The 26,878-nt window shown below is 55.4% G+C and overlaps 1 protein-coding gene across 1 annotated transcript; it reads left to right on the top strand.

Annotated features, from left to right (window-relative positions):
* The first annotated feature begins 7,212 nt into the window (after positions 1 to 7,212).
* On the top strand, positions 7,213 to 26,508 carry PSMD11 (proteasome 26S subunit, non-ATPase 11). Its single transcript, XM_038163071.1, has 14 exons — positions 7,213 to 7,367; positions 9,084 to 9,185; positions 14,029 to 14,153; positions 16,208 to 16,279; positions 16,587 to 16,644; positions 18,457 to 18,651; positions 19,572 to 19,716; positions 19,956 to 20,016; positions 21,535 to 21,597; positions 22,180 to 22,305; positions 22,827 to 22,862; positions 24,103 to 24,154; positions 25,038 to 25,180; positions 25,297 to 26,508. Exons 1-13 carry the CDS (start codon positions 7,277 to 7,279, stop codon positions 25,178 to 25,180), a joined length of 1,269 nt encoding a protein of 422 aa, XP_038018999.1. The 5' UTR covers positions 7,213 to 7,276; the 3' UTR covers positions 25,297 to 26,508.
* Positions 26,509 to 26,878: the final 370 nt, after the last annotated feature.

Below are 26,878 nucleotides of genomic sequence, written 5' to 3' on the forward strand. Positions count from 1 at the left end.
CCCCCAGCCCCCCCTTGGCACCCCCCAGGACACCCCAGCATCCCCTGTTACCCCAGCCCCTGCCTCGGGAGCCTCTGGAAGTGGGAATTCAGGCAGGGTGATCCCTGCAGTCTGTTCTGGTGGTGGCATGGGCAGGCTGAGCCTTGGCCAAGGCATCAGGGGACCCCCTGCACCCCTCAATGCCCACCCCGAGGGTGCCATTCAGGGGGTCCCCCTTGCCAAGGGGGTCCCGGGCTCTGGATGCTTTGACTTTGGGGTGCTGCCCTCGGGGTCCAAGGTCTGGCTGGAGGGTCCTGCTCCCCAAAAAGCAGCTCCCCGCCAAGGCTGCTTTGTTTTCCAGAGGCGAAGCGCCGATCACGGGGGACGGGGGAATGTAAACTCTCCACCCAGGAATGCAGGAGCTCCGAGAGGAGATTTTTTTAAAAGGCTTCATGTCCTGGCTTTGGAAAGCAGAGCTAGGATCTGGGATTGCTGGGGCTGCTCCTGTGCTCCAGGGGTGCCGAGGGGCCTGGGGATTCTGGGACCCACTGGGGGTCCCTGGCCCCCCCTCCCTGGCCCCACGGGCTCCCGTGATGGAGTGGGAATAGGAGGAACTGGGCCAGGTCTGTGCCCTTTCCAAGCAATTTTGGGGGGGAAGTTTAGGAGGTTTTTGGCTCTCGGGGCTGTTTGCAGCCTGAGCAGGAGGAGCTGAAGGGTGTCTGCAAGCAGCAGTCAGCACGTGTCCCCTCTGTCCCCTGCTCTGTCACTCCAGGGATGGGGTACCCTGGGGCAGGTCACCCCAAAGATGGATTTCTGTGGGAATGGGTCACCCGAGGGACACCTCACCCTGGGTACAGGTCACCGTGGGGATGGGTGACCCTAAGGATGAGTCACCCCCGGGGCAGGTGATTGATCTCTGAGGAGAGATCACCCCAAATCCAGCTAACCCCAGGAATGGGTCACCCCACGTCCAAGTAACCTTGGGGATGTCACCCAAAGAATGGGTGCCCCCAGGTGCCACTAATCCCAGGGACAAGGGACGGGGGACGGGGCCCTCCTCGCTGAGCACGGCTGTCCCCAGGCCGGTGACTCCCATCCTCCTCTTCCCCTTTTAAGCCGAGTGAAGAGGGAGCAAACGCCAGCGGGTCGGGCCGTGTCCCCGCCCGGCCGTGCCGGGGGTCCTTTGATGTCCCCTAATGAGCCCCGCTCTGTTTTCACAGCTGCCACCACCGCGGGAGTCAATTAACGCCCAACCCCGGGCGGGCCCCAGAGCACTCGCAACTCATCACACGAGTGCCACCAGTGCCACCAGTGCCATCAGTGCCACCAGTGCTCGCTCCCGGGCATGGGGACAGGGCTCGGCTCAGCCGTGGGTGACAGCCCTGGTCTGTCTCAGCACAGGGACAGCCCCGGTGGTGAAAGCACTGCAAGCAAGGGAGAGGAGGAGGGAGGAACTGGGAGAAGGACCCTGGGTCATGCGGTGTCCCCAGCACTGCTTGTCCCAGTGCTCCTGGGACCCAGGCCGTGGTCACTGCTGTCCCCTGCTGCTGGCTGTCCTGTCCCCTGGACCATGGGCTGTCCTGGCCCTTATCCATGGGCTCTCCGGTCCCCTGTCCCACATCGGGGCTGTCCTGTCTCCTGAGGCTGTTCTGTCCCTTGTCCCCATGACCACCAGGTTCCCCTGTCCCCAGACTGTCCCTTTTTCAGCCCTGGGTCACAATTCCCTCAGGGCAGTGGGATCCATCTCCCCTGTCCCCTCCCCTGCCACCCCCCCCTTGTCTCGGTCTCCAGCAGTGACACGGAGGTGGCAGAGGGAAGTGACACGGTGCAGGGATGTGACAAGGGACATCTCTTTGCTACACTTCACCTGTCTCCGTGATCACTTGGTATGACACGTCCTGAGACTTTGTGGGGACATTTCTGGCCGTCCACACCTTCTGGCTCCGTGTGCCTTCACCCCCACGGGGACAGAGCCAGCCGGGACCCAAGGGCCCAGCACCCAAGGGTGCCAGCGGGGCCCCGGGTGTCCCCAGCCCCCCCGGGCCGGCTGTCCCCGCCGGGCGGGCGCTGGAGCGGGATCTGGCCGCGGCCGAGGCCGAGCCCTGGCCGGACGCCAGCGGGGACAGGCGGCTGAATTGGGCTCCGGCCGCGCCGCTCTTAAAGGAGACGGAGCCGCCGGGGAGCGGCCGGGAGGGACCCGCGGGACGGGACCGGCACTGGGGGGGCCCGGGCGGGGAGGGTCCGCCAGGACAGGCGCAGGATCCTGTCCCCATGCCGCCATCCTGGCCAGGTGTGCGCAGTGGGGGTGGGATCCATCCCCGGCACTGTCCCCGAGCCGTGTGGGATCCTGGCTCTGTACGGGGACACCCCTGAAGGGTGGCGGAGTGGGGAGCGTGGGGCCGCCTCCACGTCCCAGCATTGTCCTGGAGAGCCTGGGGTCAGTGGGTGTGATGAGCTGTGCCATCCACAGTGTCCTCCCCTCCCCTGGGCACAGGGATGTGGGGCCCTGGCTCCATCCCAGCACCTTTCCTGCAGGGTAGGGGATGGGTGGACACAGCTGGATGGAGCAATCTCCATCCTGGGGAACTCCTGGACAACCTGGGGCGGATGGACGCAGGGTGGGTGGGCACAGGCCCCCATCTCCACTCTGGTGCACCTCCTGGAGAAGCTGGGATGGGTGAGACTGGGACCCCACCAACATCCAGGGCCCATCCAGAGAGTGTCAGGTGAATGGACAAGGGATGGATGGGCACGGATGGGGGGATGGATGGACACAGATGTGATGGGTGGACATGGAATGAGCGGATGGATGGATGGAGGGATGGAGGGATGGATGGATGGATGGAGGGATGGAGGGATGGATGGATGGATGATGGATGGGTGGATGGATGGATGGATGGATGGATGGGTGGATGGATGGATGATGGATGGATGGATGGATGGGTGGATGATGGATGGATGGATGGATGGATGGGTGGATGATGGATGGATGGATGGATGGGTGGATGATGGATGGATGGATGATGGATGGATGGATGGATGATGGATGGATGGATGGATGGATGGATGGATGGATGGATGGGGGTGGATGATGGATGGATGATGGATGATGGATGATGGATGGATGGATGGATGGATGGATGGATGGATGGACATGAATGGATGCACATGTGTGGAATGGGTGGATGTGAGGTGAATAGACATGGAGTAGATGGACACAGATGGAATGAGCAGGCTCAGGATGGGTGGCCAGAGATGGGATGGATGGACACATGGATGGATGGATGGATGGACATGGATGGATGGACACGGTCTCCCCCAGCCCCCAGGACCCCTCCCTGCCCTGTCCTGCAGGGCTCTGCCCGGGGCTGCTCCTCGGCCACGCGGTTCCACAGCTGCCCTGGCCGGGGAAGGGTCCGGCCGGGGGGCCCAGGGGGCTCCGGGGGAGGGCCTGGCCGGGGGGCCCAGAGGGGGTTCGGGGGAGGGTCCGGGCGGGCGCGGGGGCGGCTCCGGAGGCGGCGGCGGCTCTGGGTGCGGGAATGTTTGTGCAGCTGGAGCCGATTATGGGGCGGGAGCGGGAAGGGGGAGGGAGGGGCCGGGGGGGGGGGGGGTCGTGCGAGGGGGAGCGGGATGTGCAGGGAGAGCAGAGCGTGTGTGCGGGGGGCTCCTCCCCTGCGTGGAGCGTGTGGGGAGGGTCCCCAGGCCCCCCCCGTGCCCACTGGGGTGCCACCCACTCCGACCTGTCCCGTCACAGGCACCCCGCGTGTGCCCCCGCCCCACACGCCAGGGACACGCCAGGGACACGCCAGGGACACGCGTTCACACCCTCGGGCTGCGGGGTCGCTCCCCCCACGCTGGGGATCCCCAGCCCGGCCCCAGCTCGGTCCCAGGGCGCAGCTCTGGCTCCTGCGCTCACTCCAGCCCCTGCTGACACCCCGAAGGCTCTCGGGGGGCACAGCCACACCCGGGGCGTCTAAAGGCCATCGATTGTCCCTGCCCTGCCTGAATGGGTGAAGGAGCCACCACTGCAGGGACCTTGGGGGGGCCCCCTCATCCGTGCCCAGCTCGGCGCCCCTTACCCGGCTCTGATCGCCCCTCTGGAGAGGGAACGGGGGAAGCCGGGACAGGGGAAGGGGGGATGGCACGCCCAAAACAGAAAATTGGGAATGCCCCCCCCCCCCAAGGCACCTGGGGCCACCCATCAGAGGACACACCAAAACCCAGAATTCCTCCATCAGGGTTTAACCCCTGCAGTGCCAGGACCATGACACTGCCTGATCCCACTCCCTGTTTCCATTGCTTTTACCCCGAAACAGCTGGTTCAGGTTGGGCAAATGATTCCCTTGGCCCAATCTCCCACTTTTTATTCCTTATTCATGATTTTTATTAGTTGTTGTCATTATTATTAGTAAAGAGAAAGAAATCACCCTCCAGCATGGGAAATGACCTGCTTGCCTTTGCCTGCCTCCTCTGGGAAGGGAGGGATGGATGATGGATGGATGATGGATGGATGGATGGATGATGGATGGATGATGGATGGATGGATGGATGATGGATGGATGATGATGATGGATGGATGATGGATGGATGGATGGATGATGATGGATGGATGGATGATGATGGGATGGATGGATGATGGATGGATGGATGGATGATGGATGGATGGATGATGGATGGATGGATGGATGATGGATGATGATGGATGATGGATGATGGATGATGGATGGATGGATGATGGATGGATGGATGATGGATGGATGATGATGATGGATGGATGATGATGATGGATGATGGATGGATGATGGATGGATGATGGATGGATGATGGATGATGGATGGATGGATGATGGATGGATGATGATGGATGGATGATGGATGGATGATGGATGGATGGATGATGGATGGATGAAGGATGGATGGATGGATGATGGATGATGGATGGATGGATGATGGATGATGATGATGAGGATGGATGATGATGGATGATGGATGGATGATGGATGGATGATGGATGATGATGGATGATGGATGGATGATGGATGGATGGATGGATGGACAGCCTGTGTCTCTGCCTGCACCACCCTCTGCCACCACACTCACCCTGTGCCTATTGGGTTTCAGGGGTGAATGTGGGGTTCAAAACCTGTTTAATGTTCTTTTTGGGGTGGGTTCATTGAGTCCAGGGGCAGGTTCAGTGCTGGGCTGGACAGACTCTCCAGAAGTCCAGGATGTGTCTGGTGCACACAGGCTCCTGCTCATGGACCCTGAGGCTCACCCACAGGTCCCTGGCTTTTCCTTCATCCAAATCCCCGCTCCATTACCTGCCTGAAGCCTCTTTTTAGGGCTTTAATGCATCATCCCTCCATTTTTGAGAGGTTCCTTCGTGGTGTTTGGAGGAGCAGGGGGCTGGGTCCATCCTGGTGCTGCAGGATCTGGCTGCCACCAGTGTGATGAGCTGGGGGTGGCCGGGCCAGGTTTCAGAGCCAGGGATCCCACTGGCTGCTCCCTGGGCTTTTCCCACTGCAGGGAGGCAGAGGAGGGGGAACAGCCCCCTCAGCCCCACACAGACACCCTTAACCCATTAAACATCATCTGCTGGGCACCAAAACGTGGCTGCTGAAGGGGGCATCTGTCACTGCTTCAGTGCCACCTCCTGTGCCTGTCCCCAGGGCTGGCACCTCCTGGGGGATCCCACAGCGACAGTGGGATCCCACAGTGACATTAGGATCCCACAGGCTCGGCCGTGGGTGGCTTTGGGGGGCTCAGTGGTGATTTGGGGACCGTTCTCTGACCAGCGGAGGGTGCAAGGCCGGGTTGTCCCCTACCCCGTGCCCCTGCTGGGGCAGCGCTCCGGGAGCAGGAAAAGGGGCCGGGAGGGGAGGGGTCAGCACGGGGGAACACAGCGGGAAGGCTCGGTCCCACCCAGCGCGGCCCGGGAGGGGGACAGGGTTCCCCTTGTTGGGTGGGGACAGGATCCTTCCTGGGGACACAGGGACAGGATCCTCGTCAGGGACACAGGGACAGGATCCTTCCTGGGGACACAGGGACAGGATCCTGCTCGAGGACACAGGGACAGGATCCTCGTCAGGGACACAGGGACAGGATCCTGCTCGAGAACACAGGGACAGGATCCTTCGCAGGGACACAGGGACAGGATCCTCGTCAGGGACACAGGGACAGGATCCTGCTCGAGAACACAGGGACAGGATCCTTCGCAGGGACACAGGGACAGGATCCTCATCAGGGACACAGGGACAGGATCCTACTTGGGGACACAGGGACAGGATCCTGCTCGAGGACACAGGGACAGGATCCTGTTCGAGGACACAGGGACAGGACCCTTCCTGGGGACACAGGGACAGGATCCTGCTCGAGGACACAGGGACAGGATCCTGCTCGAGGACACAGGGACAGGATCCTTCCTGGGGACACAGGGACAGGATCCTGCTCGAGGACACAGGGACAGGATCCTTCGAAGGGACACAGGGACAGACTCCCGCACAGGTGCCATGGCCCTGCTGGGCTCTCCTCCCTTCCCGAGGCTGTCCGGGGCGCTGAGGGGGCCGTGGGGATGTGGGTCCTCGGGGACCTCCAGCAGGACCATCGATGTCCCCTCCAGCACCGGACCCACGGCTGGGGATGTTCCGGGTGGGATCCCGTCCCCTCCCAGCCCCAGCGGCTCTCCCGGTTCCCGACCCCGCGCGGGGCCCCGAGAGCCAGCGAGCCGCCCGGCCACGCCCACCGGCCACGCCCACGCGATGGTCACGCCCACAAATGACGACATTTTCCGCATAGACCACGCCCACGTCCCCCGCGTCTTCCCGCCTATTTAAAGGCCCCGCCCCTTCCCGGGACCACGCCCCCTCCCATGGCCCTCGCGCCCTTTGCCTGCCACGCCCTCTGGCCGAAGCCTCGTCCCCACCCCAGACCACGCCCCAGCCCTCGCGATACGCCGGGCGCAGACCCCGCCCACAGCCCCGCCTCTTCATACGTCACCACCTCAGCCCCGCTCTCCCCCCGCCCGTTCTCAGACCACGCCCCCATCAGACCGCGCCCACCCGAGCCCTGAAACGGCGCATCAGGCCACGCCCCTTTCCCGCGCCCCAACGGACACCACGCCCCCTGCGCTCTGCGCAGGCGTGGTTCGGCAGCCCCCGCCCCGGCCCCGCCCCCTCCGCGCTGCCCGCCTGTTCCGCCGCCCGCGCGCCGGGACTGCAGTTCCCAGCATGCCGCGCGCGCGGAAGGGGCGTGGCCGCGGCGCCGCTTCCGTGCTGGCGGCGAGGCGGAGGAGCGGCAAGATGGCGGCGGCGGCGGTGCTGGAGCTGCAGCGCGCGCAGTCCCTGCTCTCCACCGACCGCGAGGCCTCCATCGGCATCCTGCACTCCATCGGTGAGCGCCGGCCCGCCGCCCGCGCCGCCCGCGCCCCGCCGCCGCCCGCGTCGCGCGGGGCCCCGCGCCGCCGCCGCTGCTGACTCACCGTGCGCGCCAGACGGGAGCGCGGCCTGGGCCCGGCCCCGCGGCGCCGCACCGCGCCGGGACGGCACCGGCGGCGGCCCCCGCGCGTGGGGGCACGGGCGGCGGGAGCCGTCGGTGCGGGGCGGAGCGGGGGCCGCGCTCCGGGAGCCCGGCGGCGGGGCCGGTGCCCGGTGCGTGTCCGCGGAGCCGCTCGGAGCAGCCCCGGAGCCGGGCCGGCCGCTCCTCCCCGTCCGTTTGGAATGAACGGGCCGGCCCGGGATCCCCGATCGGCGCGGGGCCGTGCCGGTAGCGCGGGGTGTCGGGACCGTTCGGGGCGCGGTGTCACGGCCCGGTCCGGCCGTGCCCCGGGCCGCCGGCAGCGATGTTTGCTCCCGCGGCGCTGCCGCTCCGCCGCTGCCGACTCGCGCGGAGCCGCCGAGGTTTCCCGGTGCCGCGGCCGAGCTCCGCTCCGCTCCTGGCCGCCGGAGCTCCCTCGGGGTTCGCCTCTCCCAGCCCGGGCCGCGCCGCCGGGGCCGCTCGGTGCTTTGCGGGCGGTGTGGGCGCCGCGCCTGGGCTGGGGAGCGCGGCCCTCGGCACTGCCGGGTACAGCCGGAGTTCTCGGCCCTGGTGACCTCTGCAGAGATGCTGTCGCCCTGCTGTCACCCTGCTGTGTCGGGAGAAGTTTTCCGAGTGTTCCCGTTGGGCCTGGCGGTGCTGCCAGCGCTCTCAGGGCTGGTTTTTTGTTGTTTTGTTGTTTTGCTCGCTGCTCAGCAGGATGTGCCGCTCTCGGGGTCGGGGTCAGGCAGGACTCAGCCCCTGGTGTGGCTGGGGAGCGTCAGGAGTGGCCCAGACCCTGTCTGGTGTTGCTGTGATGCTTTTCTCCCTGACAGCAAGGTTCCCTCACTTTCGGTAGGGAATTACAGGGGATGAGAGGCACAGTTGCAGTTCCCTGGAGCCGGGATTTTGGCTCTGTGTGTGTGGAAGTTGGAGCAGCTCCCTGTGCTGGGGGTGGTGGCAGGGAGGGAAGGGCACTGTGTGGTGGATAACTCCCGTGGAGCTGCTGCTGTGCACGCTGGGGTTGTGCTGCTGGCTGTCACTTGTCCCTTTATCTGCCTCAGAGCAGAGTCACTCCCTGGAGCAGAGGGTGGTGGCACTGCCAGGACTCAGCAGTGGCAGCAGGTGTGACACCAGAGTGGGGAGGGGTGTACCCACCTCACTTTGCTTGTGCTGCACTTTGTCCATGGGATCTCAGCTTAATACACAAAGCAGCAACATCAGCAACCCCAGAGTGGAGTATCCAACCCCAGAAATGCCATGAAATGTCTCTTTTTTGGCTCTGCCGTGCTCTGGTTTGTGGTGCTGATTCTGAGTGACACTTCGCAGCCAGACAAGCTGACATTGTTCAGACCTGGAGCTGGAGTGAGCAGGGGACTCTGTGGGTTGGTAAAGCCCCTGTAGAGCATAGACAGAGCACTGCAGACTTCCCTGCACTAGATTTAAACTTCCCAGACCTCTTTGGGCCGGGCTGGACTCCCTGGTGCCTGTTGGAGCAGGTCCTGCTTGGGGCACATGTCCAGGAGCTGAGCAGCAGGGATGGTTTTCCACCTGAAACACCACTAAAGGCAACTTTCCTGCTATTTGTCTTCCCAGTGAAACGTGATGTCCAGGAAAACGATGAGGAAGCAGTGCAAGTCAAAGAGCAGAGCATCCTGGAGCTGGGGTCACTGCTGGCCAAGACTGGGCAGGCAGAAGGTGAGCCTGAAATCAGGAGCTAAGGTAACTGGCAGGAGATCCTGCAGCCAGTGGGTTTAGTCTCCTTACTTAGTGGGATAGCTGGAGAAACAGCTTTTGGCAGGAAATGTTCTTTCAGAGACAGGACAGAAACCAGAAACCGAATAAAGAAGTAAATACTAATCTGGTGTTGCTTGGCCCAGTGTTCCAAACAATGCACAGTTCAGTCTTTGACGTGGGGCTGTTTCAGTATGGGTAACTGAAGTTTTGATAAGTTGTTATGTGTGAGATGAGAGGTGTCTCCTGCTTGGTTTCAAATGGGAAAGTTTGTCCCATGAAATATTTTCTCACCAGCAGCTCCTCTCACAATCAATTGATTTATCTGCTGGCCATTACATCAGCAGCCCCTGTCCAGCTCTGCAGGGGACAGTCCCTCTATTGTGAGTGTGTGAGGGGACAGGGATGGAGTTGAGTTCTCTGTTCAGAGATGATTTTGAGTCTCTTGCTGTCTCCTGTTTCCTGCAGAGCTCAAGGCAGCAGTTGGTTGTTTTGCACTCAGCAGTTTAGGGCTGTGCTGTGCCTTTCCTCTGCATTTCAGGACACTCTGTGTCCGTGCCCAGGGGGTTCTGTGCTTGGGCTGCAGCCCTGGGCAGTGGAAATGTTTCCCCTGGGGCAGGAGAAGCACCCAGCAGCAGGTTCAGTCCCACACCAGGCCTGACTTCAGAGTAGCTCATGGAAAGTTCCTGGGGGCTCAGCCATGGCTCCAGGTCACGGCTTGTATCTATTGTGAAATGTCCCTTGGTGTCCCACCGGGCTTAGGAAACTCCTGTTGGGCTGGGCCGTGTCACTGCTCTGTGCTGGAATGAGCATTCCAGCCCTGGTCCCACTGTGGGTGGCACTTGGACACGGCTGGGGACAGTGGGGGACTGGTCCTGAGAGGTGCTGTTCTTGTCACCTCACTCAGGTGTCCACCTCTGATTCCTGCTTTTAGGGTCCCTGGGGAAAAACAAACCCCTCCAGCACAGGGTTTTCCTGCTCCTGCAGGACAGAGGAAGCTGCTGTGCAAGTGCCCCTTTCCTGGCTGAGGTCAGGAGCTCCCGTGGGTGTCTGTGCTGTGCCAGTGCCCTTTGCACCCTGGTGTTTGCTCAGCAGAGGTCACCAAACACGGCTGGGCCCTGCAGCAGGGGAGATGTGTGTGTTTGGCTCAAAAGGGGGAATCAGAGTCTCTTCATGTCAGTGTGGATGTGCTGCTGGTGAGCAGAGCTGAGGGCAGAGTTCCTGTGGCCTCCTCAGCTCTGCAGAGCTTGGGGCAGGGTTGAGTTTAAGCTGAAGTTTGGCACAAGGATGAAGAGTTCCAGGGTTTTCCCAGAGGCTGATAATTTATAGATTTGTATTCTTTCAAGGGGAAGGCTGAGGAATTGGCAGTAACCCTGTTAACTCATCAAACTCAGGGCTGGGAGGGGGCAAACATGGAATATATTTGTGGTCTATTAAAGGTACCCCTGAACTGCAGAGTGAGTGTGTTCTGGAGGGAAGAAAATTGACTTAGTGCCATTCAGAAGCCACTTGTGTGTGTGCAGCTCAGAGGGAGATCAGCAGGACCTGGAGGTGTTTTCTGGAGTTGTGGAACTGGGGGATGAAGGACAGGGTACCCTGGCTTAGGGTGGTGCTGGAGCTGTGGGAAGGGCTCCTGGCCCTTCCCCTCCTGTCAGCTTTCTGGGCAGGAGAGAGGTCAGGGGCAGCAGCACCATCACCAGCTCCAGCTGCTCCCAGTGCTGGGCAGACACTGGGATTTCACCCTGTGCCTTTCACTGCACAGAGTTTGGTTTCAGCCAGTGGAATTTCTTGGACAGGTTTGAGGGGTTCCAGTGCCCAAAGAGGTGATGTCTGCACTGTCCCTGGAGGTGGATATTGGAAGGAATTGCTCCCTGTGAGGGTGGGCAGGCCCTGGCACAGGTTAGTCCGTGGATGCTCCATCCCTGGAAGTGTCCAAGGCCAGGCTGGACGGGGCTTGGAGCAGCCTGGGACAGTGGCAGGTGTCCCTGCCCGTGGCTGGGGGTGGCAGTAGATGGACTTTAAGGTTCCTCTCAACCCAAACCATTCTGTGATTCTGTGACTCTACTGTACTGCAGCCTTTGTTTACAAAAATAACAATAATACGAGTGACCCCTTTCAATCTTTGATCTTTATCAAGCAGATAAACTTGGAGATTGATTGCTTTTCTTTGTGACAGTTCCAGATTTTATAGCATTTCACAGAACTGTAGGGTTGGAATAACTGGGATTGGGAATTTGGATATGTGCAGTGTTAGCTGGTGGAAGCACTTCCCTGAGGATGAGCTGCAGGCTTCATTTTCCAGAGCTGCTGCTCATCACTCGTGCAGAGCTGTCAATCCCACCCCTTTACCAGGCATTGCATCTTCTTTAGAAAACTAAAATCCTAAAAATAGTTGATGGCTACGTTGGTAGGAGAGAGACATTTCTGTGGGAACTTTGAGCCTGCCTGGCTGAATGTGGAGTTTGCAGAATGCACAGCTGCATTCCAGCTGTGGACTTGGGATCTGCTTTCTGGGGGGTTCTGGGGCAGCTCTGGAGCTCATCAGTGGGATGATAAACAGTGCAGTGTGTTCCACTGGAGTTTTCCTTCTTTGTTCTGCAGTTCCTGTGGGAAAGTGTCTTTGGCACTGATCCCCCCGGTCCTGAGGAGCTGGGGGAGGCAGGGATGCAGAGGAGGAGGGTTCCTGCTTCTTGGGAGCTGATGGATCTTGGGGAGCCTCAATTAGATCCAGAGCCCACCTTTCCCAGCTCCCAGCAGATGCTGGAGAGGAGCTCTGTGCACAGCTGATGTGTTGGATTGGCTGTGCTTGTTTGTTTGCTGTGTATGAGACCAAAGCATTTACCTTGGATTAAAATGATTGGGATTTGCATCCAGGACTTGTACTGGAGAATAAATGAACCCCAAAACTGGATGGTGTGGGAAAAGCCATGGAGCAACAGGTTCCTTGGGGAGTGAAGACTGCCTGCAGGTTGCAGTCTGAGGTGTGGAAGTAGCTGCACCTTAAGTGTAGAAAAAGCTGCATGTTTATGCTCTGGCAGAGAGAAAATGAAACTTTTCTGGAAGCAGGTGAGGCAGTCAGAGCACCCCGTGGTGTTCTTGCACTGAGTCCAGGTGCTTTGCTGGGCTCAGGATCTCCTGCTCTGCAGTTTGGGAATTAAAGCTGAGGATTACACTCGAGTTCAGTTCTGTTTGTTCTAAATCTGCACTTTGGGATGTTCAGAAACCTTCCAGGAGCTGGAGAGGGACTTGGACAGGACCCAGGGAATGGCTCCCACTGCCAGAGGGCAGGGATGGATGGGATATTGGGCAGGAATTGTTCCCTGGGAGGGTGAGCAGGCCCTGGCACAGGGTGCCCAGAGCAGCTGGGGCTGCCCCTGGATCCCTGGCAGTGCCCAAGGCCAGGCTGGACAGGGTTTGGAGCAGCCTGGGACAGTGGAAGTGTCCCTGCCATGGAGGGGTGGCACTGGATGGGCTTTGGGATCCCTCCCAACCCAAACCATTTTGGGATTCTATGATCACTGTGAGTGATTGGGAAAAGTGAGTTCCACATGTTAAGGGTGTGATAAATGAGGTGTATCAGTCTTGATTAAACTTAAAGTAAATAGGTTTAAAAAATCAAAAATATGAAGAATAATTTTTAGATATTAATAAGATGTTGTTATAACAATTAGCATTAGCATTCTTTTGCATTACTGCTAAATGCAATACAGAGGAACCCTTGTTTACATTTGTTTTTATTGGAATCCTTCCAAACTGAAATTCTCCTGATTCTCCTCCATGTACTAATTGAAATAAAATTAGACTAATCTCTTATTTTAGTTTTGATTCTGTACCAGTTTGGTGTAGAAGAGTTCTGAATTAGTCATTCCCAGCTTTGTTTTGATTTTGCTTTTCTGCGGAACCTTGTAAACACAGTAGTGTGAGATCCACCTGATATTTGGGTGAGACTTGGAAATCTGGGCCAGAGAGCTGTGATTTCAGTGTGCAGACCTGCTGCTGATGAGTCAGCACTGAACCCTGCCCCTGCAGGATCATCTTCCCAAACTGGGAGCAGCCCTGTCCAGGACCTCCCCAAAACCACGTGGTGTTTGTTTGTAGGAGACTTTTCTGCTTCTGCTCTGCAGTTCCACCACGGCCAGCATTCCTTGGTGGCTCTGAGTGCTGGAGCTGCTGTGTTGTGGCTGCCACATTCCTCTGCTCCCTGGCTATGACACTTCAGTGTTTCTCCATAAAAAAAAACAACATTTCCTTTTTCCACCTCTTCTGAAGACAGGTTTTATAACTGAATCAATGAGGAGGCTGAGAAGAGAAATGTAGTTAAGTGAGATCAGAGCTGATCAGATAAAGGTGGAGTTGGAGTGTTAAGGAATATGATTTTCCAGTGGTGGAGCACAAAGTGGATCCTGAACGTCCTGGGCTTGGCTAGGTGGGGCAGATCAAAGCATGAAACTGTGAGTTAATAAAACACACCTAAATGATAAACTCCCTCCCTCATTTTTAGAAAAATCTCCAAGCATTTACCAGATCCTTACATTTTAATGGCGAGGCAGTTACAGCTGGTGGTGACTGGGGAGCTGCAGTGGCAGGCAGTGCTGGGGTGAGGCTGCAGCCCCCGGTCCCTGTCCCCTGTTTGCTCCAGGGCTCCCTGCAGGTGACATTTGTCACTCTGTTCTGTGGGTGATGCTGAAAAACCACCTGGGAAACGTTTGCTGTGACAAATCCTGCTGGTGCAGGCCATGTGTGGCTGCTCCAGCTGGGCTCAGCTCTTGGCTGGGGGGGTGCATCTGATGTTTTGGGGTTTTTGCAGAGCTGGGAGGACTCCTGAAGTATGTGAGGCCCTTCCTGAACTCCATCAGCAAGGCCAAGGCCGCCCGCCTGGTGCGCTCCCTGCTGGACCTCTTCCTGGACATGGAGGCAGCCACAGGACAGGAGGTGAGGCTGCAGCACCAGGCTGTTCCTCAAAAGCCTGCAACACCATTATCTGACCTAGTTTGCTTCTCACTGAAGAATTATTCATGTCAGGAAGCAAGAGTTTTAATGCATTTGGATGTATTTTATAAATAAAACATCAGATAATTGAATTTATAACCATGTTTTTTTGCAGGTCTCTCCCTGCTGCAGTGATTCCCACCATGGGCATTTCTCTTAGATTCATGTTGCTTCCTCAAGTTGTGCCAGCAGAGGTTTAGATTGGATATTAGGGAAAATTCCTTTACTGAATGGGTTGTCCAGCCCTGGCACAGCTGCCCAGGGCAGTGGTGGAGTCCCTGTCCCTGGAAGGATTCTAAAAGCTCTGAGGATGTGGCACTTGGGCACATGGGTCAGTGGTAGCCTTGGCAGTGCTGAGGGCATGGTTGGACTCTGATCACAGAGGGCTTTTCCAACCCTAGCAGTTGTAGGTGCAGCCTTGGGAGGATTTTGTAGTGTGATCAGTGTTGGGAATGTGTTCCCAGGGAGCTTGGAGGAGCAGGAATGGTGGAGGTGGTGTGGGATGGCACAGAGCTGGAGGAGCCACTGCTGTGTCCAGGAGCTGGTCAGGATTGCAGGTGGACACGCCTGTGGTGGGTGTTTCATTGCACAGAGACAAAAGTTACTCCTGAAGCAGGAGTGGAAAGGGTTTGGCAGCTGCTTGTCAGCTGCTTCAGTGGATGAGCTCCCCCAGCAGAAAACCTGAGACAGAGCCCAGTTAGGATTCACTCCATTCTCATCAGCTCCATAGGATACAGTTGTCTTAGTTTTTATTTTTTTTCCCCCCAATTGTTGGTTTTTTGGGAGCAGGATAAGGACAGGAGCACCTTGGGAGTGCTTCCAGGCTGTGCTGGCACAGGAAGGATCTGAGCAGCAGGTTGGGGACAAAACCCACCTGAAACCTGCACTCTGGGGCTGGCAGATTGCAGGCTGGAGAAGTTCTGCCATGCTTAGGGGCGGGTGACATTCTCATTAGCCAAATTAGCATAAAATTAGCCAAAGTAGAACTGTCCTCTAGTGCAGGTTACCCAGGCAATGTCCCTCGTTTGCTGCTTGTGGGTGAGGAATGGTGACAGAATGTTTTCCCCTTCTTTCTTTAACAGGTGAGGTCAGGGGAAATGGGGTGGGATGTTCAGGTGAGAAGAGAGAACTCCTGAAAGTGCCAGGAGAAAATGAGCAGCTACAGGCTTTTCTCAAGAGAATTTGGTGTGAAGGACAGCATTCAAATGCAGTTGCAGAGGAGGAACAGGTTGGAGTAATGGTGATGGAAATAATAAAATGTCAGTAAAAATAGTAATTTAGAGTATATTCTGAAGCCAACCCCAAAACCTTAAGGAAAGATGGCATCAACCTGTGAGGTCCTTGATGCATCAGTCTCAGATCCACAGAAATGTTCTGAGGATTGTCTGCTTCCTCAGGGTAGCTCACATCCAGAGTGCTCCCAGGAGCCCAGTAAAGCAGTGAAATTGGAGATTTCTCCAGCTCCTAATGCTCCTGCTATCACCCTGTAATAAATTGAGACTTCATTATGGCTTTTCATAAAATGTTCACGTTTAATAAGCAGTGAGGAGGAGCTGACAAGGCCTGCTGCAGTCCAGAGGTTTTGGGAAGAGCAGTTCCTGAGCCTGGCACCACAGGATGACTTACTGTGTATTATGGGCCAGAGAAGATACAATAAAATCTGAGCTGCAGCAGTTCTGCTTGATCCATCAAGGGAGTCTCAGCCTGAAAAAGATGGGGAGATTCTGACTTTCTTTGCTGTGCTTTGAAATGATGGATGAGGCCCCCAAAGCAGAGCGCAGCACCTCTGCTGCTTTATACAGATTACTTGATCTATCTAGGCCCTAAAGCACATGAAATTCATTTTTCTTTATTGAAAGTACACCACGACTGTGGGTTTAAACTCTGGGAAAGCCCCAGATGCCTCCATTTGACACCTCTGGTGTTGTTGGGAGGCCTTTGGGGTGGGCACTGACAAAGAAAATGTCTAGAATTGTCTTCTTTCTGCTCCCTTAAAGGTTGACCTGTGTTTAGAGTGTATTGAATGGGCCAAATCAGAGAAGAGGACTTTCCTACGCCAGGCTCTGGAGGTAGGTGCCACATCCCAAACGCGTGGAGCAGCATCATCCCCTTGTCACATTTAATACCTGTAAAAGTAGAGCACTTGTGTGCTGTTCAGATCTTTCTCTGTGTCAGGGGAGGGCATTAATTGCACTGCAATTCTCCTTAAAAAGGCGGGGTTTTACTCCTTGTGCAGGAGCCTTGCACAGCTGGACCACACAATGGGACAAGTGCAGATGAATGTAGTGAAGTTTGTGCAGAGAGGAATACAAAGCTTCGTTTTACAAAACAAATCTGTTCTGGTTTCCTCACAGCAGTTCCTTTTCTGTTCTCCAGGCCAGGCTGGTCTCTCTCTACTTCGACACCAAGAGGTACCAAGAAGCTCTGCAGCTAGGTGAGGCTCCCACTAGGTGGTGGTAAATCTTTGCTTTTCATTTACTCCTGGCAAGGAAAGCCATCCCCTGTGCCGTGTTCCTGGAGAGGTTTTGCAGGATTTGGGGCTTAATTTCTCAGGGCTGGTCCAGTTCTGGCACCTTTTGCTGTAGCTGGGTGTTGACAGTTCTCAGAGGTATCTTTGTTCTCCCTGTGTCACCATCCTTCCCATCTCACCTGGGCCTAAGGCCAGTTTGGGTGGGAATGGGGCAACCTGGGAGGTGTCCCTGCCCATTTGAGAGTGGAATGAGATGAGCTTTAAGGCCCCTTCCAACCCAACCCTGTCTGGGATTCTGGGATTTGTTCACTGCAGATAATTTTGGGAGCTGTATCCAGCTGAAGGCCACAGGTTTGGCTCCTGCTGGAACCTGCTGGAATGCTCTGCTGTGGTCACAGAGGCTGAAGGGAGAAAAGAGCTTTTTTCCAATTTGCTCAAACACAGCCTCAGTAAAACCAGGAAATGGCCAAGCCTCTGTGGGTGTCATTAGCCAAGGTCTTAGGGAGGCTTTAAGAATTTGCCCCTGCAGCACCCAAGGGATGGAAATGAACCAGTGAACTCCTGCTCTGCCCCAGAGCAAAGCAGGACCTCCTCCAGCTCCCCTGGTGCTTTTAAGATGCTCATTTTGCAAATGACTGCAGTGCTGTAAGTGAGGCTTAAGCTGTAATTGAGATTTAAGGTTCAAGTGAGGTTTAAGCTGTGAGATTGAAGCTGTCTGAGGGGTGTTTGCACAGCCTGCTCTGCCAGGGCTGAGGGGCAGCTGCATGGACACAGCCTGAACTGCTCACCTGGGACCCAGAGCTTGTTAACCTGTGGGGTGGCACGAGCCTGTGTCATGTCTGGAATCCCCTGGGTGACAAATATCTCATCAGAATGTTGAGTTCATGGAATTCAGGATGGAATTAGAACTCGTTTGCATAGGGATACATAATGAACTCAGGTTTAAACTGATGAGAGGCCACACTCCAAAGCTGTGCTTAATTAATTTAATCCCTTGGCTGGTGGTGGGACAGCCTGGGGAGTTGGGAACGTCTATACCTGTAGGGCAGGCTCTGGTGCCCTGTCAGGATGTCAGTGTTGTGCACAGCATTCCTGTGTGGCTGAGGAGGTGGCTGTGGCCGTGGCTGTGGGGAGTAGGTGCAGGCAGAGTCTCTCAGGGATGTTTCCAGGGAGAATCCATTTGTTTCTGCCCAGTTCTGCAGTTTCAGCTCCTGAGCACAGCAAGGGAGGAGGAGGATTTTATCTCTGCTTACCCTAAATGACCTCTTCAGTGGGGGAAAGAAGGAGACAAGTTTCCTCTAGGATTGCTCATCCAGTCCTCATAAGGCTGTGATGTGGCAGCTTGTCCTGGCATTTCTAAATCTGACCTGCAGATGTCCTGAGTAAAATCATTCCTTCCTCATCCCACGTTCTCAGGAGTTTCTTGAGAATGCTCCATGCTGCCAAGGGGGCAGTTGTGCAGGAGAGGGAAATCACCTGGGCACGGGTGCCAGAGTGACCACCCAGCTGCCCAGCCCCTCTGCTGCCCACACCCCACCTCTGACACAAAACTGCTTCATCCTCCTGCTGTGGACTGCCACTGTCCCCCCATTGTTCCCTCTCCCTTGCTTTTCCTTGGAAGGACAGGCTGTGTGGGCCTCACGTCCCTCCCTGAAAGCCCTGGCTGCTGGGGGAGGGTGGGTGGCCCCTGCAGAGGCTTTGTGTGGATGTTTTGTGGGTGGTTTGTGTGGGTGCTGATGCACAGCAGCTCCCAGTCCTGTCCTTGCCCTCTGCCAGGCTCCCAGCTGCTTCGGGAGTTGAAGAAGATGGATGACAAGGCACTGCTGGTGGAAGTGCAGCTCCTAGAGAGCAAGACTTACCATGCCCTGAGCAATCTGCCAAAAGCAAGAGCAGCCTTAACCTCAGCCCGGACTACAGCCAATGCCATCTACTGTCCCCCCAAGCTGCAGGCAGCGCTGGACATGCAGTCAGGTGAGGCCTCCAGCCCCAGGACAGTGCCCAGGACTCGTCCTGACACGTCAGTTGTCTGATCCTTGTGTTTTCTGAGGGAATCGTGGGAAGTGGTGCTTGGTGGGGCTGCCACATTCACATTCTCTGAAAAATCCCTTCACCCAGGATTTTTCTCCTGGGAAGCTGAGAAGTCTCAGAGAAAAATGAAATAATTATTGTTTTCATTTGCTTCTCCTGTGCTGTGCTCATGTGGAATGCATTTGGGGATTGTTTCCTCACAGGTGATTGTTTCATTGCATTCTGCTGGGAGTTGTTTTCACTCTTTGGCCAGTTGGGGCCAAGCTGTGTCAGGGCTCTGGAGAGAGTCACGAGTTTTCATTATTATCTTGTTAGCCTCCTGTAAGCATCCTTTCTGTACTCTTCAGTATAGTTTAGTACAGCATTCTTTAATATAATATAGATCATAAAATAATAAATGAGCCTTCTGAGAACATGGAGTCAGAGTCATCACTCCTTCCTGCCACGGGGGACTCTGCAGATACAATAGTGGGGCCTCAGGCTATCACCAGTTCTGCCTCAGGTGGCATGAGCTGCAATGGCTTGGTTGCTGGCACTGGTGTTTTCAGCCCAGTTTTGAAAGCTGCCAGTGGTGGAGGGTGCATAAGCTCCTGATGTACTGCAGTTCCAGCCTCACACTGTGCTCCTGGCCCATTACACATTGTTCCTGGCCCAGTTTGCAGGCACTCACCTGAAGTGCCCCAAGCTTATCTGTCTAAAAATGTCCTTGTAAGAGAGGGTGTGGATTTTCTTCTTACAGACATGAGGCAAGGGGGGCACAGGAGAAAAGGTTTCTCCTCACTGAAGTCATAGATAAAGTACTGAACAACCAAATTGCTCTGTCCTCTTCCAGTCATACCCTAATGTGTTTGTGCCTCTCCCAGGTATTATCCACGCAGCAGAAGAGAAGGACTGGAAAACAGCCTATTCATATTTTTATGAGGCATTTGAGGGCAATGATTCAATTGACAACCCCAAAGCCATCACTGCTCTGAAATACATGCTGCTGTGCAAAATCATGCTCAACAGGTAGGTGTCAGATGATTCTGGGAAGAACTCTTCCTGCATTTCCAGGGGAAGGGCTTTTTGTTGATGGGACTCTGAACTAATGGGCTCAAACAGAGTCTTTGTCACCTGATCAGTGCTCCTGATGTGGTGATATTTGGGTTGTAGTCCTTTGCTGTCAGTTGGGGATTTTTGAGGTGCTCTGGGGTTTTAGCTGACCATGTTCCTGTATAAATGCTCTGCTCCCTTCCCTCTGTCTGCAGCCCAGAAGATGTGCAAGCATTAGTGAGTGGGAAGCTTGCTCTGCGGTATGCAGGAAGACAGGTATAGAAACTTAACCCTTTCTATCTTCCTCTTACCTCAATGCTGGCTCATTCTTCTTGTTAAACACTTTGCTCTTTCCATACCAAAATACCCATCACTCCTGAGTGTCCTGAGCGAGATCCAGAACTGATTAAATTACCACGAGTCATTGCCAGAAGTCAGTTGCCTTCAAAGGGTTTTACAGTGATTTTCACAACCAGAGAATTTGGGCTGCTGGCTTCGTTTTCCCTGTTTTACTCTTTCCTGCTTTTCTTCATCAGCTGCACACTGCCAGATCCCATCAGCTCCTTGTATGCCTGCTCACAGCAGGTGCTGCAGTGTTCCAATCTGAGTTACTGTTTTTACTTCGTTGTAGCCCGTGCTGAGAATCCATTCCTGGCCCAGGTGGAGGCCTGGGTGGCTGTGGGGTGGGAGCCAGGCAGTCAGGGAGATGTGAAATCCCCTGCTTGTTCTGCCGTGTGAACCTGCCTGGCTGGGGAGGCCACCCTCAACCTCACAGGTGCTTGTAGAAGGTGCAGGGCCACACTGCAGGCGTGCCAGGGGCTGGGATCCTGCTGCCCTCAGGGGCTGTGCTCAGCCTGGGCTTTGCTGTGACGCAGGAGCTGCTGCTCCCCTGCCCACAGGGGATTGGGAATTAGCAGAGCTCAGTGAGCAAAGTGTGTGGAAAGGTCTGACGTGGGGATATCCCTCCTGGATCAGGAGAGGCTGCCCCAGTCCTGCCTCATCCCTTTGCCCTGAGTGGCAGCTGGAGGCTCCTCTCCAGAGCAGGGGATCCTGGCTGTGCCCACACTGTGCTTTGAGCCAGCCCTGACCAGCAATTCCTGCTGGGGGAGCAGGGAGAGAGCAGCCCTGGGGACAATCCTGGAATATCCCCAGTTGGAAAGGACCGCAAGGATCCAGTCCAGCTCCTGGCTCTGCATGGGGCAGTCCCAAAAGAGGGAGCAGCAGAAGCCTCGGCCTTTTGCACCAGAGGCACCAGGCTGTCCTTGTCCTGTGCCCCCACCTTGGGCTTTGTTCTGCTGTTCCCTGCTGGGATTCCCACTGTGGGGTGTAAATGGGCTTCTTTGGGGATGAGGCTTTTGCTTCATTTCAGCAATTATGGGGTGTAGAGAAGACTCATCCCTGCTGCTGCCCATGGTGGGGCGTCCACAGGAGCTGCTGCCCTGCCGCTGACATTCAGCAGAGAAGGGGCTGTGCTGGAGGGCCCAAAAGGGCCACAATAATTAAGCAAGTGCCAAAATGTGCACTTGCCTTAAAAACAGCATCGAGGTCGCTCCCAGCCTGCAGCTGGTGCTGTCAGCCCCGGGGGCTTTGTCCCTCTGGAGATGTTTCAGGTCATGTCCTGCAGCTGCCTGGCTTCTCCCCTCGGCAGCTGCTCTCCCTCTGCCTGTGGCAGTGACAAGGAACATTCCTGGTTTGCTGTTGAAGCACGCTCCCAGGGTGCTGGGCAGTTGGCATATTCACCCTGAGAGGAGACTCCAGAAGAAAATCACCTCCTCTGGTTCTCTTTCCCCACAGACAGAAGCACTAAAATGCGTGGCACAGGCCAGCAAGAACCGGTCGCTGGCAGATTTTGAAAAGGTGAGTCAGGGACACAGAGGATGGGGTCTGGCTGGGTAAAAAACCAGTCAAGAAATGCCAGGTTTGGAATGTTGTAGAAGCTGTTACATCCCACAGCAGGAAACCATGGAAACATTGATAGAAAGCAACAGTGCACCAAGAAATACCCCCCAACAATCAACCGGTTGCGTTTTCAGTGCGTGGGGGGTAAACTTGCTTGAACCCAGTTTTTTTCCTTTTTACCTTTTTTTTTTTTTTTTTTTCTTGTTGGAGAGCCAAATCAGAAGCAATTTTCCTTTAGGTGCTGTTCACTGGGATGTGTATCTTCCTAAAATTCTTCCTGGTTTCAGCAGGAATGCTGCAGAGCTCAGGGAGAGGATTCCCATGTCAGGGTCCAATCCTGTTGTGCTCTGGGGCTCGCTGAGCTCCCACGGGGTGAAGATAAAAGGAGAGTCTGCTGGGCTGTTGTGACCTGCTGGCTTTTACTAAGTTAGGGATTGGATTAGCCATGGGGCTGGGCTGGGCTGGGAGGGGATCTCATCCTCAGAGGACCTTGAGGAGCTGTTGCTATGGGAATGATTTCCTCCTGCCCTGTCCCCACAGGCTCTGACAGACTACAAGGTGGAGCTCAGGGACGACCCCATCATAAACACTCACCTGGCCAAGCTCTATGATAATTTATTGGAACAGAACCTGATCAGAGTCATTGAACCCTTCTCCAGAGTACAGGTAAATGTTTCCAGCAGCACTTGGAGGGGCTAGTCCCTCTGTCCCTGCTGCTGGGGGTGAGGGGATTGTTCCCATATGAATACTTCTTACTCTGAGCTGCTCAGCACTTTCAGAGCTCAGGGTTCATCCTGTTAAATTATAAGGAGGAGGCTGAAGGGACCTTTGTAAAGCCACATTCCAGAGTCATTGCCCTTTCCACCTGTTTCTCTCGTGCTCCCTGCAAGGTGACTGGCTCTTAACCCTGAAGGTGACAGCATTTGGCTTCGAAGGCCTCTGTGCCACAGTCTTGGAGAAGAGATTCACCTTTCAGAGTGAAATGCCTTTAGGGATCCAGTCCATCTTAGTTAAAATCAGATGTGAAACCTGAAGGACCTGAAGCTGCAGAGTGGAGAAAACCACTGGAGATATTTAGGCCAGGGCATTTCCAGGCCTTTGAGCAGTTCCATGGAAGAGCCCCAAACCTCTGTGTTGTGTGTCCAGAGTGAAGCTAAAGATTAACTGAATGTTGGTTTTTCTTATAGATTGAACACATATCCAGCCTCATCAAGCTCTCAAAGGTAAGAACCTCACCAGAAATCAGTGCCATGTGTTGAGAGGGCAGAGGAGTTGGGCTTAAATGGCATTTCTCACTGGGAACTGAAATGAAAGGTGACAGATGAGATCCATAGTGTTTCCAGGCAAATCTCACCCTTGGGAACTAAACTCCAACCCAGACAGCTCCTGGGAGGCATCAAGGCTTCCTGTGCTCCAGACTTTGCTGTGCTGTCCCCTTCCCCCATGGGTTTTACTCCCTGTCTTGGTTCTTGCTTTCCATTGGAGGCAGATTTTCCTCTGCTCTGTCGTGACCAGCTCAGTCTTCCCCCATGCCCTGTGTTTAATCCCCTGAGTGTTCCCAGGGGAACCTTACTGAGACCCTTAAGATCCAGGATCCAGCTAATCACCCTGCAGTGGCATTAGGGATGTGTCTGTCACGCTGACTATGCAGTAACTGCTTTACAGATAATCCCAGGCAGATTCAGTTTTAGGAAAATCCACTGTAATCCCAGCCAGTCGCACCCCAGTGCCGTTGTCTTGCACTGGCATTAAGGCCAGAGGTTGGGAAATGAGCTGAGCTCAGCCTTTGTGGTCACAGAATCACTGAATCATTCAGGTTGGAAAAGGCCTCTGAGGTCATTGAGTCCAGATATTCCCCCAGCACTGCCAAAACCACCCATGTCCCAAGTGCCACATCCACAAATCTATTAAATCGGGTGATTTCACCTCTGCCCTGACCTGGATGATGCTTTCCATGAAGAAATTTTCCCTAATATCAAGCCTAAACCTCCCCTGGCACACAGTCTGTTCCCAGACTAGCTCGTGCTGTTTAACACATCCTTAATATTCAGACTAAAAGCTGCTCTGTGCCCCCTCTGCCCAGAGAGGAGCTGCCACCTGTGGGCCTTCCTGCTGCTTGGCTGGAGCTCAGCTGGGTGGATTAAAGAAAACTTGGCCAACTCTTGTCCAAATCCTTGCTGAACTGAGTTAGAAAGTTCCAGAACCTCCGCAGGTAAAGCCTGTGTGAAGTGACAGATCCAGTGTCACCTGTGGGCCGAGGGACATCCTGCTGCTCCCTCGTGAGCAGCTGCTCTCTAATTTCCTGAGGCATCTCCAGCAGGTGGTGGTGTCCCAGCCAGGCTCAGGGAGGAGCAGCTGCTGAGCAGTGCTCGTGTCCCACCAGGGCTGTCAAGTGTGCAGCAGCAAAATTCTCACGGTTTTATGTGTTCTGGGAAACTTTTAATTTTTCTGCTTCACTTTCAGGCTGAGGTAGAAAGGAAACTGTCACAGATGATCTTGGACAAGAAGTTCCATGGTGAGTGCATCCCTCAGCTCTGACTGCCCTGTGTTTGCATGGGCTGTGGCTGTCCCTTCCTCCTCTGAACCTGGGGGTCCTGCTCAGGCAGCAGGGGTGCAGGTGACAGTCAGGAGTGACAGTCAGGAGTGACAGTCAGGAGTGACAGTCAGGAGTGACAGTCAGGAATTCTGTTCCTGCTGCTCCACTGGAGGCCACAGTCAGGAAGGCTCTTCCTGCTGCTCCATCTGCCTTCCTCAACCCAAGGGTTAATTTCAGAAATGCTGTTGGGTCCCTCTTGCTGTGGCAGCATCCAGGGACAGTGTGTGGCCCCCGGCTGGGCTGTCTGGCCAGGCTGGGCTCTCCCTGTTGGAGCTGCCCAGGGTTGTGGTCACCTTTCCCAGCTGTTTGTGTCCGGGGTGTTCTGTGGGGGCTCCCCGTGGCCCAGTGGGGTGCTGTGGCTTGGCTGGGCCCACAGCAGGCTGCTGCCCCCATAACCCCTCGGGGAACCAGCTGTGCTCTTGGTTCTGTGGTCCCTGGATGTGGCTGAGCCAGGGGAATGCCTGGGAGCAGCACGTTGGGCACCTGGGCACAGCTGCAGGATAAACCAGCTGTGCTGAGCCATCCTGCTGGGCACAGGGCCTGAGGAGGCAGGGAGGTGGGAGGGAATGAGCAGGAATGCTGGTCTCCTGGATGGCTTCTCAGGCTGTTCTCTGGGATGTAGATTTTTTCTGGGAATGCTGAAGCAGTCCTGACCAAAATCGGCCAGTCCAGCCCAACATGTGAGCCCTTCCCAAACCCTTCGGAGCTGATTGGGAGTTCCTGGGGTGGATCCCTAATTCCTGCTGTCTGGAAGCTGTGCTCCATCGAGCATCCCAGCGCTCACAGCAGCTTGTGCCCACAGGAATCCTTGACCAGGGCGAGGGTGTCCTGATCATCTTCGACGAACCCCCCGTAGACAAAACTTATGAGGCCGCCCTCGAGACGATTCAGAACATGAGCAAAGTAGTGGATTCGCTCTACAACAAAGCCAAGAAGTTGACATAGGTGAGTGGGGCCTCCCGGGGGGCCGCAGAGCTCCGGAGTCGCTGCCGGGCCCCGCCGTGTCCCTGAGCCTCGTTCCCTCTCCTGTCGAGTGACGTGGCTCTGTTTTCTCTTTGCAGAGTTGAATTTGCTAGCTGTCATTTGGAGAGTGTGTGTGACAGGAGAGTGAAACCTTTGGGAAAATGTTAGGAGACTTTTTTTTTTTCTTCTTTGTTCTACTTTTCGCTCGGAAAGTTTTTAAACTTCCTCATCCGGTGCATCTTGTATTCCAGACGATGCGTGTTCCAGTTTCCATGTAATCTTTACTGGCCGAACTTTGTATCTGGGGGGGGAATATTGTTTAAACAAAGAGGGTATTCTAAATAAAAGGAAAAAGGCTTACACTACCTAAACATGTGCTTTCCACTTCCTGAGGGACGGCAGAGTTCAGCAGGGACAGCGTTTTGTTACCAGTAGGTGCCCAAAACCAGTTTGTTTCATCTCCTCCGCCCCGCAATCGGAGACGTGCTGGCGGTGTCTGAGCGGCCAACGCGATTCCACTTGTACTGAACCAAACAAACCCAAAATGTACAGACTGCTGGTTTCTTTTCCATCCTCAAGGCCTCCGACCCCCTGGGAGCAGCTCCGCGATGGTTTTGCTGCGGGCCGGAGCCGTCGGCGCAGCCCCGGCCGCTCTGGGCGAAGGGGACGGCGCCGCTTTCCCTGGAGCCTGACTTGCATGCTCTTGTTTGCAGATAGACTTAGATTTCAGTGTCCCCTCCCTCCCCGCCTGCGCTGGTAGGAGGAGCAGGTGACCGGCGGGGCCGTGCCCGTGCTGCGGCAGCGCTGAGCTCTGGTTCCCCACGCGAGGTGGGACAGCCCAGTGGGAGCTTCCTCCTCGGTCCCAGGGTCCTGGGGGCGGAGCATGGTGTATTCCAGCATGTTCCATTTTCTGGTGAGGTTTCCAGTAAGTTTTAACGCCATTTGGGCAGTGTAAGCTTCTGCATCTCTGTCCTGCTCATCTTTATCTTTCCTTTCCCCTCTGTCTCTATTTCCCTCTCCACCTTTTTCTTACAAAATTTATATTTTGTAAAAGGATTCTGTTTTATCAGGAAATATTTTGCCTTCATGCTGACTCTTAGACTGGCTGATTTTTCCCCTTTCTGTTCACATTTTGATCTCTCCGACCTTTTATTATTTTATTTTATTATTCTAATTTCCATCTCCTCCAGTCAGTCGCTGTTTGGGTTTTTGGCACCATCAATATCAAATGTACAAACGGTTCTTGCTAACCAACACCAGGTATATCTGATGTTCAGATGAGTTCCAATAAAGAATTTTTTTTTCAAAAACATCTGTCTCTTGTCTTCAGCCCCCAGGGCCGATCCTGGGCTGGGTGCAGCTGCTTTACTTAGGAAAGGTGGGATCATCCCTCACCTGAGCATCCTTGGGGACCTTATTTTGGAGCCACCAGATGTGAATGTTTGAGGTGGCATCACAAAAGATTTATGGATTGTGACGTGACCCTGGCACAAGAAGTTCTAGTGCTACTGAATGTATAATAATAATTGTTATTATGGTGAAAAATTGATTAAATGTCCTCTCACCCCTCCAGCCTTTCCTGATCATGCCTTTATGCCATGTTGGAGTCTCACACGGCACCAGGCCAGGCCCAGATTCCTCGAAAGGCTGGGGAGGAGGTTTAGGGTGTCTTTGATAAAA

The sequence above is a fragment of the Motacilla alba genome, chromosome 27 (assembly GCF_015832195.1).
Source record: "Motacilla alba alba isolate MOTALB_02 chromosome 27, Motacilla_alba_V1.0_pri, whole genome shotgun sequence".
Taxonomy (NCBI): Eukaryota; Metazoa; Chordata; class Aves; order Passeriformes; family Motacillidae; genus Motacilla; species Motacilla alba.